This window comes from Musca domestica, unplaced genomic scaffold (genome assembly GCF_030504385.1).
Source record: "Musca domestica strain aabys unplaced genomic scaffold, Musca_domestica.polishedcontigs.V.1.1 15, whole genome shotgun sequence".
In the NCBI taxonomy this organism is placed as follows: Eukaryota; Metazoa; Arthropoda; class Insecta; order Diptera; family Muscidae; genus Musca; species Musca domestica.
In genome coordinates, this window is record NW_026712207.1 from 15,293,217 (window position 1) to 15,309,146 (window position 15,930).

At 34.3% G+C, this 15,930-nt stretch overlaps 1 protein-coding gene across 6 annotated transcripts in view; it reads right to left on the reverse strand.

Annotated features, from left to right (window-relative positions):
• LOC101897588 (RNA-binding protein Musashi homolog Rbp6) overlaps nt 1-15,930 on the reverse strand; it is an 824,018-nt gene that overhangs the window by 80,975 nt on the left and 727,113 nt on the right. For all 6 annotated transcript variants that reach the window (XM_059119712.1, XM_059119713.1, XM_059119711.1 and 3 more), the window contains exon 8: nt 6,092-6,140. In XM_059119712.1, the coding sequence (XP_058975695.1) occupies nt 6,092-6,140 (49 nt within the window). The remainder of the gene's footprint in view (nt 1-6,091; nt 6,141-15,930) is intronic.

The window sequence follows — 15,930 nt, forward strand, 5'->3', positions numbered from 1 at the left end:
CTGAATTTTTATGGCAAAATAAAGTTATCCAAACACTTTTTAAAGTATTTTATTTAAAGATTATAGCGTCTGCTGCAAAGAATATTTTCTTTTGCGCGAAAAAAAGAAAAAATGGAAGTGCAATATGCTTGAAAAATATAGAGATGTTGTTAAAAATAATGAACTATTTTATGGGGATTTTTGGCTGTTTTTCTCAACATTTGTAAGGATTATGGAGCAGAGCACATTGTATTGACTGACATAAATGGAGACAATACTAAGGGGAATAAGAAAATGTTTAAATTAAAGGACGAAAATGGATGGTGCTGGTAAAAGAAGAAACAATATCTATAAAAATAATGGACAAATTATGAGCACTAAATAAATTGTAACCTTATATGAAACCTGCCATGAAATTTCAGTATGTTCCACCTTAGAGCTTGACCTAAAAATAACAATACGAGGTACCTGGGATCAAAAAATTTCCAGAGAATCCAAAAATATTAAAATGATTGAAAATTTGGATTTCAGTTTGTGTATGCCCAAAATCGAACCTAGAACCCTTATGGTTATGCCAGAAGTCTCATGTTGAAGAATTAAAATTACATTTTCAGATCATTAAACTCGTCTCGAAAGAGAAACAAACACATAAATCATAAACATATGATCTTCGCCTTAACAAGGCAGAACTCAAAAATTAAAATTTAGCCGAGCCTGGCTGTGGGATTTGAACCGCGGTATTGAAATAGGTTTTAAGGATACTAAAACGAATGTTAGCGAAATCGTGATCAAAATTTATCGTTACTGTGTGACAGTATTTGAAACATTAATTCTTTATTTAGCCCATGCTGACTTTTTACTTTAAAATGGTGGAGTTACTAATGCACTTGGAAGTTACAAACAGTTAAATCGCTCCCTCCAGCACCAAATTATAGGATATCGGAAACCGTTCCAGAACATGTGCAACTTTGAATGCCCCCTCCATTTGGAACGAATTTGGAAATTTTCAAAAAATAAAATCCGTTGAAAAATTCTGTTAGAATCTTAAAAATACCGAATATAGCCGTTATATTGGGGTCTATGTATACGACGTGGAGGGAGGTACCGTTGTATCGGACCTATACGAAGACCTGGACATGCATAGATAATTTTATGTCACAGGCTGTAGCATCCATTACGAATTTCAAATACGACATCTCAAACAATTTCGGTGAGTATTGTACCCAAAATCGTCAAAATACCGAATATAGGGAGGTATTGATATATGGGGCCTATGCGAAGACCTGGACCTGCATAAGCAATTTTCTGTCACGGACTGTAGTTCCCATTACGAACTCTAAATTCGTAATTTGAAACTACTCCGGTGAATAATGACGCTAAAATCATCAAAATACCGAATATAGGGAGGTAAATTTTTATGGTGGCTATTCGAAGACGTGGACCTTCACAGACAATTTTCTGTCTGAGGCTGTAGTATCCATTTCGATCTTTAAATACCAATTTTTTTCAACACCCTACACCATTAACTAAAAAAATTGTAAAAATGTCGCTTAAATCGTCAAAATACCGAAAATCTGGAGGCACCGTTATATGGGGGCTATAGCAATTAGAGGACTTGAATGGAACATTTTTTGCTGGAAGAAAACAAACCTACCGAGAACCTCAATTGTCAACTTTCATCCGATTTGGGTGGAAATCGGAGGTAACGTTATATGGAGGCTATAACTAAATGTGGGCCGATTTTCAATACCAATCAGCCTGCACATAATATAAAACTTTGTGTCAAATTTCATGGCTTTAGAAAAAATAATTCACGAGAAAGACGACACGCATCGCTAAATTACCTTATCACTTTATTCTGATCGGGAATATATACTTTTTGAAGTCACCGACGAATATTTCGCGGTGTTGCAAACAGAATCACAAATTCAATATATCCTCCATTGTTTGGTGGAGGGTTGCTCTTAGTTTCTTTCTCTCATAATAGACCAAACCTATATTTCAACTACTCCCGCGTAATTTGATTAATACTAGTTCATCAGAAACATATAACGTCCTAGATTTTTATTTACTATTTATTTTCAACCCGCATATTCCCAAATAGACCATCAAAAATTTCCATAATTTTGTCAATTGCATGACCACATTCATATACCCTTTCATCATCAACATCTTCCCATAGTCAGCAAAGACTACTTACACATATTTTATCTCTAACTTATGACATTTTGTCATTTATTAAGTGGACTTACTTCACATACCACACTCCCACACAGAAACGCTCACTCACAGCAGTAAAACTAAATCAAATCTAAAATTGTTAACAAATCGTTATTGCCTTTTTCGATCAAAAATCCAAAAAAATCAACACAAATGACCACTGGGCTAGTCCTTGAACCCTGATCGCCGCATTTACCCCACGGGATGCAAAACCATAAATAAGAACCAAAAAAGGACTTCTTTAAGATTTATAGACAGACACAAGAATTCCTGAAAAGTAACCCTGGCATCGTCAACCTCAACATAACTAAAAACCTCCCCCCCCCAAAATAAGAGAGCTGCTGGGCGGTAAGGAGTTTATTCAAGAATATTCTGTCACTTCATGACAGTTGTTTTGCTTGTAAAATATACGACACAATTGTGCATGATATATGTATGTCGGTCGGTAGGTATGTTTGTATGTCTAGTACCAGCAGTTTTGTTTTATATTCACACACAAGGCAAAAACAACTGACCCTTTGCACCGGGGAGAGCCAAAAAGGGCGGCAAACGTCCAACACAAAACCACAAGAAATCTTAGACGAAGAAGCGCAACGAAACAAAAAAGGAAAGATGAAATGGTAAAAATTTATAGTTTTTGGGTTCTTGTGGTTTTTGAAAATAAAAACTTTATAATATTCGGTGATGGTTGGCATTGGTAGGTATGGTAGATTGTTGTTATCCTGTATAGACCTGCTCTGTGAACCCAATACATACGTAAGGGACACTGTAGGTGATTTTTGTTGTGTTCAGTCCATTTCATCCTTTTTCTCCCTAGTCAAAAGATGGTTAACAAACAAAAATACAAAATGAAACACAACAATTTGTAAAAAAAACAACAAAATGTTGTTGGAATGTGTTTGTTGTAAAAGTGTATCTGTTGTAAACTTATTTGTAGTTCCTTTTTTCGGCTGGTGAATGTAGTACATATTTGTAGGTTGTTTCTGTTTTTTCCCTTACTTTTGGAAGATGAATATGGAAATGTGGTGTTGAGTATTGGGGTATACTAAAAAATATATATTTCCAGCCGAGTACCACCAAATGGAAACGTACGTCCCGAAGTTCCCTCATTTGAGCTGATATTAGCCATTATTTGCACAATAAACCTGAAATCGAATTAAGCATATATATGGGAGCTATATCCAAATCTTAGCCGATCTCGATAAAATTTGACAAAGGTATTTCCGAACTCTATATGATACATGGTCCAAATATCATTATTGTCGAATGTATATTACGAATGTGAGGGACTTAAGACCCCAAGTCGGATGAAACATATATATGGGTGCTATATTTATATCTGAACTGATTTTTACCAAAATTTGAAGAACTTGCTTCTGAGCTGAATTCCGTTGCAAGTGCTTAAATTCAGTCCATTAGGGCTGATATTAGCCATTTGATGCACAATAAACCTGAAATCGAATAAAGATATATATGGGAGATATATGCAAATCTGAACTGATCTCTGTGTGGTATCTGATATCTGGTGCCAAATATCATTGTTGTCTCATTGTTTCAATTCAAGTCATTTTGACTGATATTGGCAATTTGGTGCACAATTAACCTGAAATCGGTTGAAGATACGTATGGGAGCTATATCAAAATCGTAACCGATTCTCACAAATTTCAATAGGATTTATCCTTGGGTCAGACAATTATTGTTCGGAAAATTTCATCTCAATCGGATAATAAATACGACCTGAACCTTGTGGAGAATATAGCAGAAGTAGTGGACCGACATATCCCATCTACACACCACGTGATAACAATGGAACTATTATTTCAGATTTTATAAGAGATATGATTCTAAATTTTGACCCTTTGTGGGAGAGGTACCAAAGCATGGACCGATGTATCCCAATCCCGCATTAGATCTTGTGTTGGTAGAAATACTAAGATGTGGCAAGATTGAAAGGAGTTGGATGTGTATTTCGCCTATTTTGAGTGTCATGGTCATTCAAAAATTTGACCCATCGTAGGGGAGGGGTCCGTTATATCCTTTCTTGATACCAGATCCTGTGTTGTGTTAAAATATTTGGATGTGCGAAGTTGTAAGACAAATTGGTTCTTATTTCACATTTTATAAGAGATATGATTATTCAAAATGTTAAGCCTTTGAAGGGATGAGTTGGCCAATCAATGTAACTATCATTGTTTTCACAGCTTACCTAAGATTTATGCAAATGTTAGGATTTGCAAAGCTTGATTGGATGAACCATTCTCTTTCAATGTGAAAAATTATTTTCTTTAAATATGTAGACCTTTTAATGGGTGAGATACCAGAAACAATGGAACGACATTGCCCATCACAGAACTCGATCCTGGTTTGAAAATATCATAACGATGTACCATTTTCGGGATACTCCCTTCGAGAGTTATCCTGCGCACCAGCCACACACAGGGACCTTCACCCCCAGATCGACTCCAAATTTCCTGAAACGCATTTCGTTCAAGGAGACCTACGCCTAAGACCATTATTTCGATGAGGCACGATTTGGCCATATTAAATGATATAAAAATCGTGGATCTCACACTATGCCAGTGAGATACAATATTTGGTTCAAGTTTTGCAAATCTTAATATGTGTATCGACATTTTCATAAATATTTTTCCTGACATAAAATTTTTTTTACATATTTTTATATTTTTACAAGGTCTTCGTAGTAAACAATTTGGGATTTTTGAAATAAATATTGTAGATTTCCAAGGCAAAATCGTAAATTATTTCAAGTGCCTCCTTGACGAAATGTTGAATTTTTCAAGAATTTTATTTTGTTGATTTCAGATTCAAAAATTATAATTTTTTTCGATCAAGCAAGCACATCAGGTCAAAAAAAAAAAAAGCAATAATTCGTTATGATTTTTTAAGAACATTAAGTCCAAAAATCTTAATTTCATGACCATTTTGAGGTAGAAATATTACAAATAGTAGAAATTTGGGCTAAAAATCTAGGTTTTTTGTGGAAACAGGTTTTTAGGACTTTTTGCAAAAAACATTGAGTTGAAACTAATTCAAAAACTTCTCGTTCAAAAAATTCTAGACTTTTTTAAGAAAATCTTTTATAGAAAATCCTATTTCCTACAAAAACGTTCATTTTCTTTTCCTTTGTAAAATTATACACGTGTTTAGTATATATTGCTACAAAGTTATCAAAAAGTAAGGTTACACATGTGTGTCTTTCCAATTAGTTTACATTTCCAACTTTCTCGTTCCACCCTCATATCCATTCATATTTTATTTATTGTATATTATATTCAAATATACAATAAAGTAAGACTACATATTTGTAAAATTGATTTGCATACTCGGTTTTGGTTTTCCATATTTAGGGTATGTATTTGTGAGTGAGTGTGTGTGTGTGTGAGTTTTTTTGTTGGTCTTCCTGGACAAGGATTATGTAAACGAGTTTTCAAATATTCTTGGTATTGTATGGCCAAGGGGAGTTGGAATTAAGGTAAATGGATTTCCTTGTGGTTAACTACCTTAAAAGGGGTTGTAGTTATGATTTCAGGGTCTTACAAAGTTTCACAACCGACACACACACACACACACCACTACCCCATACATCCAGACATGTAAGTATGTGTTAAATGTTTAAGCAATTTTGTGAAGATTTATGGTTAATTGTGAGGAAGGATAGCTATTTGGTCAAAATGATATGTGTGGCATGTGTAAACAGCATTTAAGGAATTCATTCGAATTAAATGGATCAGTAGAAATGTTGAAATGATTTTGTGATTTCTCAATTGAATATTCAAAATAAATAGAATTCACAAATGCCGGTATTCAATTTCTGATTCCAATTACATTAATTAAACAGTTTTAATTTCTGTAAAAATAATTCCGACTTACCTCTGTGTCGATTTGTTTGCTTATCAAACATAAGCATAGCATCTTCAATCTGCAAAGAAACCCAAAGGGAAAAAGGGGAGGTAATTATTATTAAAATACAATATTTAAACTTTCTAGTGCTTGGCAAATAGTTTTGCTTTCTAATGCACACCCTTGTGTTTAGTTCGGTTGAAGGGTGCTTTCCTTGCCATACTTTTGGTCCATTTTAATTAGTGACCATTCAATTAAAAGTAACTTAAAACTGACTTAGTTAAAGTATATAAACCCTGTTAAGAACATAACTCATCATCACCCAAAGCTTAGAATGTGCCAAAGTATCGAGTCAGCGAAAATTTCTTACTTTCTCCGCGCCATGTCATTATGATCCGCTTCCATACCTCCACCCCCCAACCAAAATGCTGCTGCCACAGTAAGACGCATACTCTCTTAAGGACGCCAATCAATATTAATACTTGTGTGGATTTTGAGGGTAAACTGGGTAAATGATGAGCGATGAGAATGATGAAAGTGTCGCTATTGCCATCATCGTCATCAGCAGCAGTGGTAGCAGCATCCGAATCTTCATCATCTTTGCCAGCCATCAACGTCAATGATGATAATAATCAATATGAAAAGTTGGTTGGTTGGCTCTATTACGACGCCATTTAAGGATATTGTCCTCATCAACCTCTAGTCGTAATTTCCTTCTAGTTCTACTTATTCTACTTCTACCTCCCTCTCCTCCACTTCTCCTCGTCCTCTTCGTTGTGTATTTCTTGTTACATTATTCGGTGGTTTCTAGGACAAGCTAGAACCCTGCCAATCAATCTAATGTCAATAATAAATTCTGTTCGTGACATAAATGTATTTTTACAGGTTTAGAATTATGTCATTTGACATTTTTTCAGCTTTGTTCTTTGGGGGAGTGGAACATTGCAAAATAGTAAATAATTATTTGGGGGGAAATTGTTTGAATTTCAGAATTGGGAATGAATTTTGGAAATACAATAAAACAAGGATGTGATTATTTGCTGAAGTAAAACCACGAGGAACAATAGCCTGAAGGATTCGGAATGCTAAACAAAATTAAGTCGAAAAAGTAGTCATTAAAATTTGCCATTGTAATTTAAAGTGATTTAAGAAAATGGAAATTTAAAGTAATTTTTTTTTCAATCACACATAAGGGTCAGTGATTATAAATATTTCTCTATAAGAAGATCTTGTTACACTAGATCTTGTTTTAGAAAATTATGGTGATGCATGAAATTTTAATATTATCAGATGCTTATTTGCCCTTTTATTCAAAATTTAGACCCCTTGTGGGGGATGTACCAGAAGGAGTGAGCCGATATCTACCATCTTTACAACAGATCTGGTATTGGTGGGAATATTGTAGTGTGTGAAGTTTAAAATGAATCGGATACTTAACTCGCATTTTAAGAGAGATATAATTATTTAAAATTATGACCCCTTGTGGGGGAGGTACCTGAAGGAGTGGTCCGTCCACCCATCCATTCTTCGCAACGGATCTTGTGTTGATAGAAATATTGATGTGTGTGAAAGTCGTACTCGTACTTCCATTTTGAGGGGGAGATAGTTAAAGGAGTGGACCATATTGTCCACTTTAGTTTGTGCAGAATTGGGTAATCTCTTATGTTTCTATAAGGTAAATTATTTTCTGTAAAAGTTCTAACCTTTTGTGGGGGAGGTACCAGAAGGAGTGGACCGATGTTGTCCATCTCCGAACTTGATCTAAGTTTGAGCAATTTTGGACCAACTCTGATTCTTCCTTCGAGAATAATCGTTGGCATCATCCAATCAGACTAAAAGACATCCCTAGATCGACTCAAAATATCCTAAAACTGATTTGGTCCAAGGAGATCTAGGAACCAAATGTTTTGGACATAATAAATGATGTAAGACCTCTGTAGCCATATGGCTAAGGGTATAAAAATTGCACATAGTTATAATTATTTGAGCGTTAAGTCAGATGTAAATATCGATTCCTTTAGGTACCTCCTCCAAAAATGTCATATTTTTTTTAGAAAAAATAACGGTTATAGAAGGCTTAATGACTTCACAATTTTTACATTTCATTATTTATATCAAGACTAGATTTGAAGTTGGCGTAGAATATATCGGCCCACTCCCTTTGGTACCTCTACCACAAACTGAAAAAATTGTAAAACATTTAAATACCTCATAGAAATCAATGGGAGTACTCAATCGGGTTTAATGTTTGGGCATCGAGATATTGAGACCAGACTTAGGTTGTGTTGGAAAATCGAATCGATGTGTTGACAACGATACTGATCAACTTCATCTGAAACCCTAAAGTGTAGATGAATTCAAACGCGATCCACTTTAAACTCCAAATGCCAGCAAGATCGTTTGGATAATGCTTTCAAAATTTTCATAAAACCATAATGTGGGTGGCTGAGGAGATTGTATGGGGGCCATACCAAGCCGGGAACCTCTATAGACAATTTTATACTTCAAGGACTGTCATCTACCAAATTTTCTTAAATACCAAATTTTGAAAAAATTTCCTGGGTAGTCACACTATCAAAATACCGAATATCGGTGGGTATTGTTATATGTTCGCTATAGGAAAATGTGGACCTAAATATTCAATGTCCTTCCGTCGGAGATAAAATCCATTATGAACTACAAATACCAATTTTTAGACATATCCATGGAAAAATGTGGCAAAAAAATCAACAAAATTCTAAATATCCGGAGGTACCATTATATGGGAGCTATACGAAAACGTGGGCCTATATATATTATGTTCTTCCACAGGAGTTAGAACCCATTACGAACTAAAAATATCAAACTTTTGGACAAATCCGTGGAAAAATGTGGCAAAAATAATCAAAACACCGACAATTTGGAGGTACCTATATGGGGCTATACCAAAACGTGGACTTATATATACTATGTTTCGTCATGGTACCGATATATGGGGGCTTTACAAAAACTTAGACCTATTGTACTATTATAACCTACATATAGCAATTTTTAGACAAATCCGTGAATCATCAAAATACCGAATATCGGGAGGTTGGCGTTATATGGCGACCATGCGAAAACGTGGTCAAATATCTCATTTTTAATACCAATCATCCTAGACACAATAAAATTGTTGTGGTAAAGCTTCCACGTCAAATAATGTGGGCTGTATTGTGATTTCAACAGACGGACGGAAGGAAAGACAGACAGATGGACATCTTCAAATCGACTTTGAATTTTATGCTGACTATGAATGTATGGGGTCTACGACGAATGTTTAGGGAGGTTACAAACGGAATGACTAAGTTAATATACCCTCCTTTTCAAGGTGGAGGGTATAAAAATGCCAAGAGTATAACTTTTAAAAGAAAATATTCTCCTTTTCCTATTTTCATAAAAGAAGAAACCTGCCTCTGAACTTAGAATATTACGTGGATCAAGCCTATGTATATTTTATATCGATTAATATCGTTAACGTCTAACTAGAAACCGACTAGAACTACTAGCAAATAAAAAAAGATTATATTGAATCCCCATTACAACCAAACCACTCGACAAATTCACTTTTAAAAGTCTCAAAAACATACACTCGCACTCACTCACACACACACACACACACACACCCATATGTCGATACTCTAAACTTTTCCCATTAACGTTAAATAACTGATAATGATGGCTTTTGCGCGATTACAAACAATGAAGGGACATCAGCGACGACAACAACAACAACAGGAACAACACCAGTAAAGGCAACAACAAGGCAAATGACTGTCTTTAGTGTCAACGCGACACTGACTCTGGCAATCTTTCGGCCAATGTCGATGATGATGACTTTGGCCTTACAAGTGAATATAGACCCGAACCAATTCGACGTCCTTCGACCTCCCTCTCTTCTTCTGCGGCCCCTTAACTAGGAAAATATAGTTAAGTGTTATTTTAGTTAGTAAGTTTTCCAATGGCTATTGGCAGAGAGACGGAGTTAACTCTGCCCCGCAGCCACGGCTACACGGATATCACAAAACTTTGACTGTCGGTTTGGCTGGGCGATATATAAGTACTGCAATTCAGGACCTTTTGTTTCTGGTGGAGCGTGAGAGAGAGAGCACGAGAGATGGAGCAGCAGAGAAACGTAAGAGAATAAAAAGTTTCCTTGCATTTGCCGGATTTCAACGAGAAATTACGAAAAACTTTACCATTTTTATTTGAAGTATAAACGTTATATAAATTGATAGTTGTTGGCTATAGGAAAAACACTCAAGCAGCGACAACAGCAACAACAACTCAAAGGATTATGCCAACGACAAAAATAAAAAAAAGAGTAGGGAAGTGAAGACTACATCAAACCGGTGCTCGCCATAGGAGGACAGATAAAGTGTTAGTTTCGCAACAAAAGTGTTAATTAATATTAATATCATATTAAGAGTGAGCGACAGTTGTAAAGACTCAACTTTGGAAACTATTATTGAAAGCTTTCATATCAAACCAGTCGTGTTGCGTCGACTCGAGTTGAGTTGGCACGAGTTGGGTTCAGTGTGAAACTAAAGTTCAACTAATTGCAAAAGGATTTATCTTAATTTACAGCCAAACAATGTTCAGTTGTTTCAAAGGAAATTTATGAGCGAAATTGGTGACAGCAGCAGCAACAACAATAGCGACAGTGGACGGCATCGGCGTCATCATCATCAGCTTCACTTTCGGTTCTCTTTAGAAGTTAAAGAATAACAATTGAATTCGGAGAAGAAAAAAAGTGTCCCAGGGACCTCCTAAAGTTTATGCCATTTAATTAAACAGTGAATAATTGAGTTGTTGCCATTGTTGTTGTTGTTGTTGTCGTTGTTGCTTTTGCACTGACTACACAGTTTTATTGAAATTTCTTTTGTTTGCCGGATTCTTTTAATAATTATCACAGCTGTGACAGTGATATAAACTGCGTATGTATGGACACCTTACAACATTGTTTGCCTCTGCAGCCTTCGCACCGCACCGCACTGCACCGCACCACTCCCCTCACCCAGCTAGCCATACGAAAGGACTACACAAAACGTTTTAATGAACCATTTAACTTGGCTGTAATTATATTTTTGAAGTTATAATTAAAATTGTTTTTATTGCAACAATCGCAATTTCAAAATTTATTTAACACAGATATTACCGACATAAATGCGTGGCGTCGGCAGGCCCGTCGTCGTCGTCCTTTCAAATCTCGTTTTCTCGGCAAAGAGTGCTGTTTACATTTACATTCGCAACATTAACATTTACATGAGTTTTCCGTTGTACGACAAGAACACAAAATGTTGGAGGAGGGTGTGTGAGTGTGCATGTTGAGGGCGGGATGGGGGAGAAGTGGTCGAATAATATCTTGTATAATATTTGCGGATTTAAATGTACGACAAAGTTGCCCAGGGAAACATTGTTAATTATCACAGGTGTAGCCGCTATAAATGTGCCTAAAAGTAGTCTTCATAAAGTGGATTGTGATAAAAAAAGCAGCCGCAAAATGGTTGCTCGGAATAAAATGGGATTGCTTGGAATAAATTGGTACTTGTGTAGGTGCTGGTGGCGGATGTCGGATCTGCAGGCATGCTATTTTTGCATATTGACTGGGGCTATTTCAGGAATTTTTTTGGGAATATCCTCTGGAGTTTTATCAGGGAAAGTACTTTTTTAAAGATTTGAATATTATTAAAGAAGGGAAGAAGGGAAGGGAAGAAGGGAATTATTAAAGAAGGGTTTTCAGGATTTTTTATGAATTATCAGAGCTAAAATTATGAAATTATATAGGTATGCATAATATTTTTTAGATATTTTAAATCATATTTTTTACTAATCGTGTATTCCTTTATAAATTAGTTTCTAAGGATAATGTGATAGCAATACCCCATAGGGGAATTTTACAGGAAACTATTTGGTCAAAATCGTGGATTTTTTAAGATTTTTTTTTTTATCGAGGACAATATCGTACGTTTTTATACCCTTCATCTTGGAAAGGAGGAAAATTAGCTTCGTCATTGCGTTTGTAACATCCCTAAAAATATAGCCGCTATATAACGGTACCTCCCGATATCGGTGTTTTGATGATTTCCAGGGATTTGTTCAAAAATAGTTATTTGTAGTTCGTAATGGCGGAACATAGTATATATGGGTCCAAGATTTGGTATAGCCCCCATATAACGGTACCTCCCGAAATTCAGTATTTTGATGATTTTTCCCACATTTTTCCACGGATATGTCCAAAAAAAGATAGTATGTATGGGTCCACGTTTTCGTATATCCTCCACATAATGGTACCTTCGGCAGTTTAAAGTGGAACACATTTGAATTCAGATACTTTTAAATAAAGATGTTTTCTTTACCCAATGGTGGAGGGTATTAAAAGTTCCACCCGGCTGAACTTAATTTTTTTTTACTTTTGAATATATTTTAATCGAGGACAATATTGTATGTTTTTTTTTTTAAAGGACAAACTGGACATACTTCTGCAGAAATTAAATTGTTTTACGAAATTGTTAAAGGCGATATTATGGATTTTGTATGATTTTTTAAAACCACGATCTATAAGATTTTTTTCCAAATAACTACTACGTATTTTTTTAAAGGTAAACTTTGTGGATTTTTTAAAAATTTTAATTTGTTTTTTAAAGGTCATCTTCATGGCATTCAAAATTGTTTTTAAAGGACAACATCGTGTATTCATTTTTTTAAATATTTTAATTTTTCAAAGGACATCATGGGAATTTATAAAAAAAAAGTTTCAAAGGATATTTTTTAAAGGGCAACTTTGTGTATTTTTAATATTTTACAGGACAAAATTAAGCATTTCTTCAAAGGACCACTACGTAGATTTTTTAAAGGAAAACATAGTAATTCTTTTTGAGAATTTAAATTGATTTTTTCAAAGGACATTTTCTTGGCATTCGAAATTGTTTTTAAAGGACAACATCCTGAGTTTATTTTTATAATTATTTTACTTTTTCAAAATAATTTTTTTTAATGAAAGACAATATCCTGGATTCCTAATTTTTTTTTTCAAAGGACGACATCCTGGATTTGGTAGTATTTTTTAAGAAGAACATCATGAATTTTTATGAATTATATATTTTAATCAAATTTGAAAGAACTGATTTTGATTTTTTTTTTTAGTTTTTGAAAGGAAAACGTTATGGATTTTCAACGATTTTTGATAAGGGTATTCCGAAAGTATATTTTAAGAATGTTTTAAGAATGCCTTGAAAGGACATTATTGTGATTTTTAAGAGATTTTTCCTAGGATGATTTATTTTCTATTTTTTTTGTATTCCGAAAGAATTTATTAAGAATGCTTTGAAAGGAAATTATCGTGATTGTTAAGAGATTTTTCCCAGGACAACCTAATTTCTAATTTTTTAAAGGACAACATCATGGATTTTCAAGAATTTTTGGATTGTTTAGGGATTTTTCCAAAGAATATTTTAAGAATGTTTTAAAAGGACATTATAGTGATTATTTAGAGATTATTCCAAGGACAACATCAAGTTTTTTATTTTTAATTAAAAATGGATTTTTAAGAATTTTTAAAACAGTTTTGTTTTCTCAGGGGAGTTTTTATTTTGGGAAATTTAAATTTTTATTTAAATACTTTAATAGTTTAAGGAAAAAGTATTTCAAGGAAAAAATTTCAGTAACGTTTTATGGCTATAATTTTGGTTTTTTGAGAAAACAATCTGCGAAGACAATTATTTTTTACAACGATCATAGCTATTTTCATGGAATTTTCAAGAAAATTATCAGAGCTGTAATATGGATTTTTGGCTTATTTGATAGAGTTCTAGGTAGTTAAATCATCTACGGAAAGGCTGTAAATAAAAATCATTCATGACTTTTAAAATGACTTTTAGCAACCAACTGAAATTGGACGTGAAACAACAACATTTCATTATTTTTTAAAAGTATGTATGGTTTCCGGAATAGTTAAAAAAGTTAATGGAGTCATAATCGTAATATTTTTACAAAAAAAAAGTAGAAATGCATTGGAATACGTGCAAATGTAATCATATGCAATTATAGGTAAAACATTGTTGAAAATTCTTACTTCTGGTATTCTAGATTTTTGTTTTGACTTCTCTCCTTGTAAACAATTAATAGGTGTTTCATTCCATATATTTAAGAAAACATGTTAACCCCATCACCTATCACACAGATTTATATTAATGTCACCTGCAAAGAACTACTCATTCCATAAGCGTTGAACTTCTCTTTGGCGAATGTAATTTTTTTAATGAAATAAACAAGTAAACTGAATATGTTAATTGTTTTTATATTGATTAATTTATATGTTTTAATTATTTTACCTCAAATCGTATTTACTCGCAGAAAAAATAAGTAATTAAGTATTCAACATGTTAAAATGCATGCTTCAATACAAAAAAAGCAAAAACAGAAACAGCAGCAACAATAAATTTGCAGTGGCAACAAAAATATTTGAATGTATTTAAATTTTCTCGTTAATAAATTTCAATATCGACATAAATTCCAATTAAATTTATTGAATCAATAAACACAAAGTATAAACATCTATACAAACACACACACACGAGTACACGTTAACATAACAAATGTTTGTGGGTCTGTTCATAGAATAAAAACTGAAATCAGATTGCCTTAAATCATTTTCAACGGATACAAAATAGACTTTTCAATTTAGCATTTCATTATTGTCAGCGTGTCAGCATATAAACGGCCAATAACAATCAAACGCACACAGGCAAGTGGAGCGACACACTCGCTCACACACACGGGTATTGTGGAGTAAGGTATATATACACACATACACACACGCGACATGCATACCATATAAATAAATTACAGTTATACGAGTGAGTTGACTGTGATATATCTTAGCTTTGTTAATAGCTTTAGCATAAAAAGTCATTTATTTGGTAATTAACGTCAGCGTAATCATTATGTGATTAATGGAAAAATAGCAACAGCAGCAATAATAACAACAACGCGAGGAGTAGCAGGAGCCACTCACTGGCAGCAACAACAATAACTCAACTAACCAAATGAAATGAAAACAAGAGCCACCATGGATGCCATCGATGGCAGATGAATGAACCGACGAACGAACGCTGATGCGGAGCTGAGCAAAAATATTGGCAACTCAACAATAGACCACCAGAAACAGAAACGGTCGCAACGACAAAATCATTTTATATGAAGTCGATTGTTAGCAACATCGTATCGGTGGGGAGTGGAAAAAAAGCGCTACTACCACTACAAAGACGGGCAACAACACAAAGAAATCGACAACAACACCAACAACACTATTGGTACAAACAAAAAAGTTGAAACAAGCCAAGTTAAGTTGGTCAGGCGTTAAATGAGCTGAAACTGATGGCTTTTCAGTCAGCAGACAAAGACTATGGAAAACGGTGCGGGCGCAACGAGTGAGGGGAGGGAGAGAGGGGCTCGGCACCAACAAATGAATTATTGTACCGGTTGAAAGGAATGAGCAGATAGATAGGATCAATATGGAAATTATACCCATACTGTAAATAACAACAGAGCTTTGAATGGCATTTTTGATGGATGGAAAGGGTTATGGCGGGGAGACATTTATGCCATTGAAGAGCTGTGAAAATTTTTATGGAAATAAATCTTTGCTTCTATAGTGGGAAATCTGGTTTTATATAAAAAGTATGTCTTGTATCTATAGACGATCAGTATATGGATATAGTCTTCTGGATTCAGAAGACCTGTCTTATTTTTTTTGAAGTTCCTTCTTCTATCTACAAAATATCTACCTTTTATGTATGGAATACCTATCTAACGAAGCCCTGTCTTTTTTCTTTGGAAGACCTCTCTTC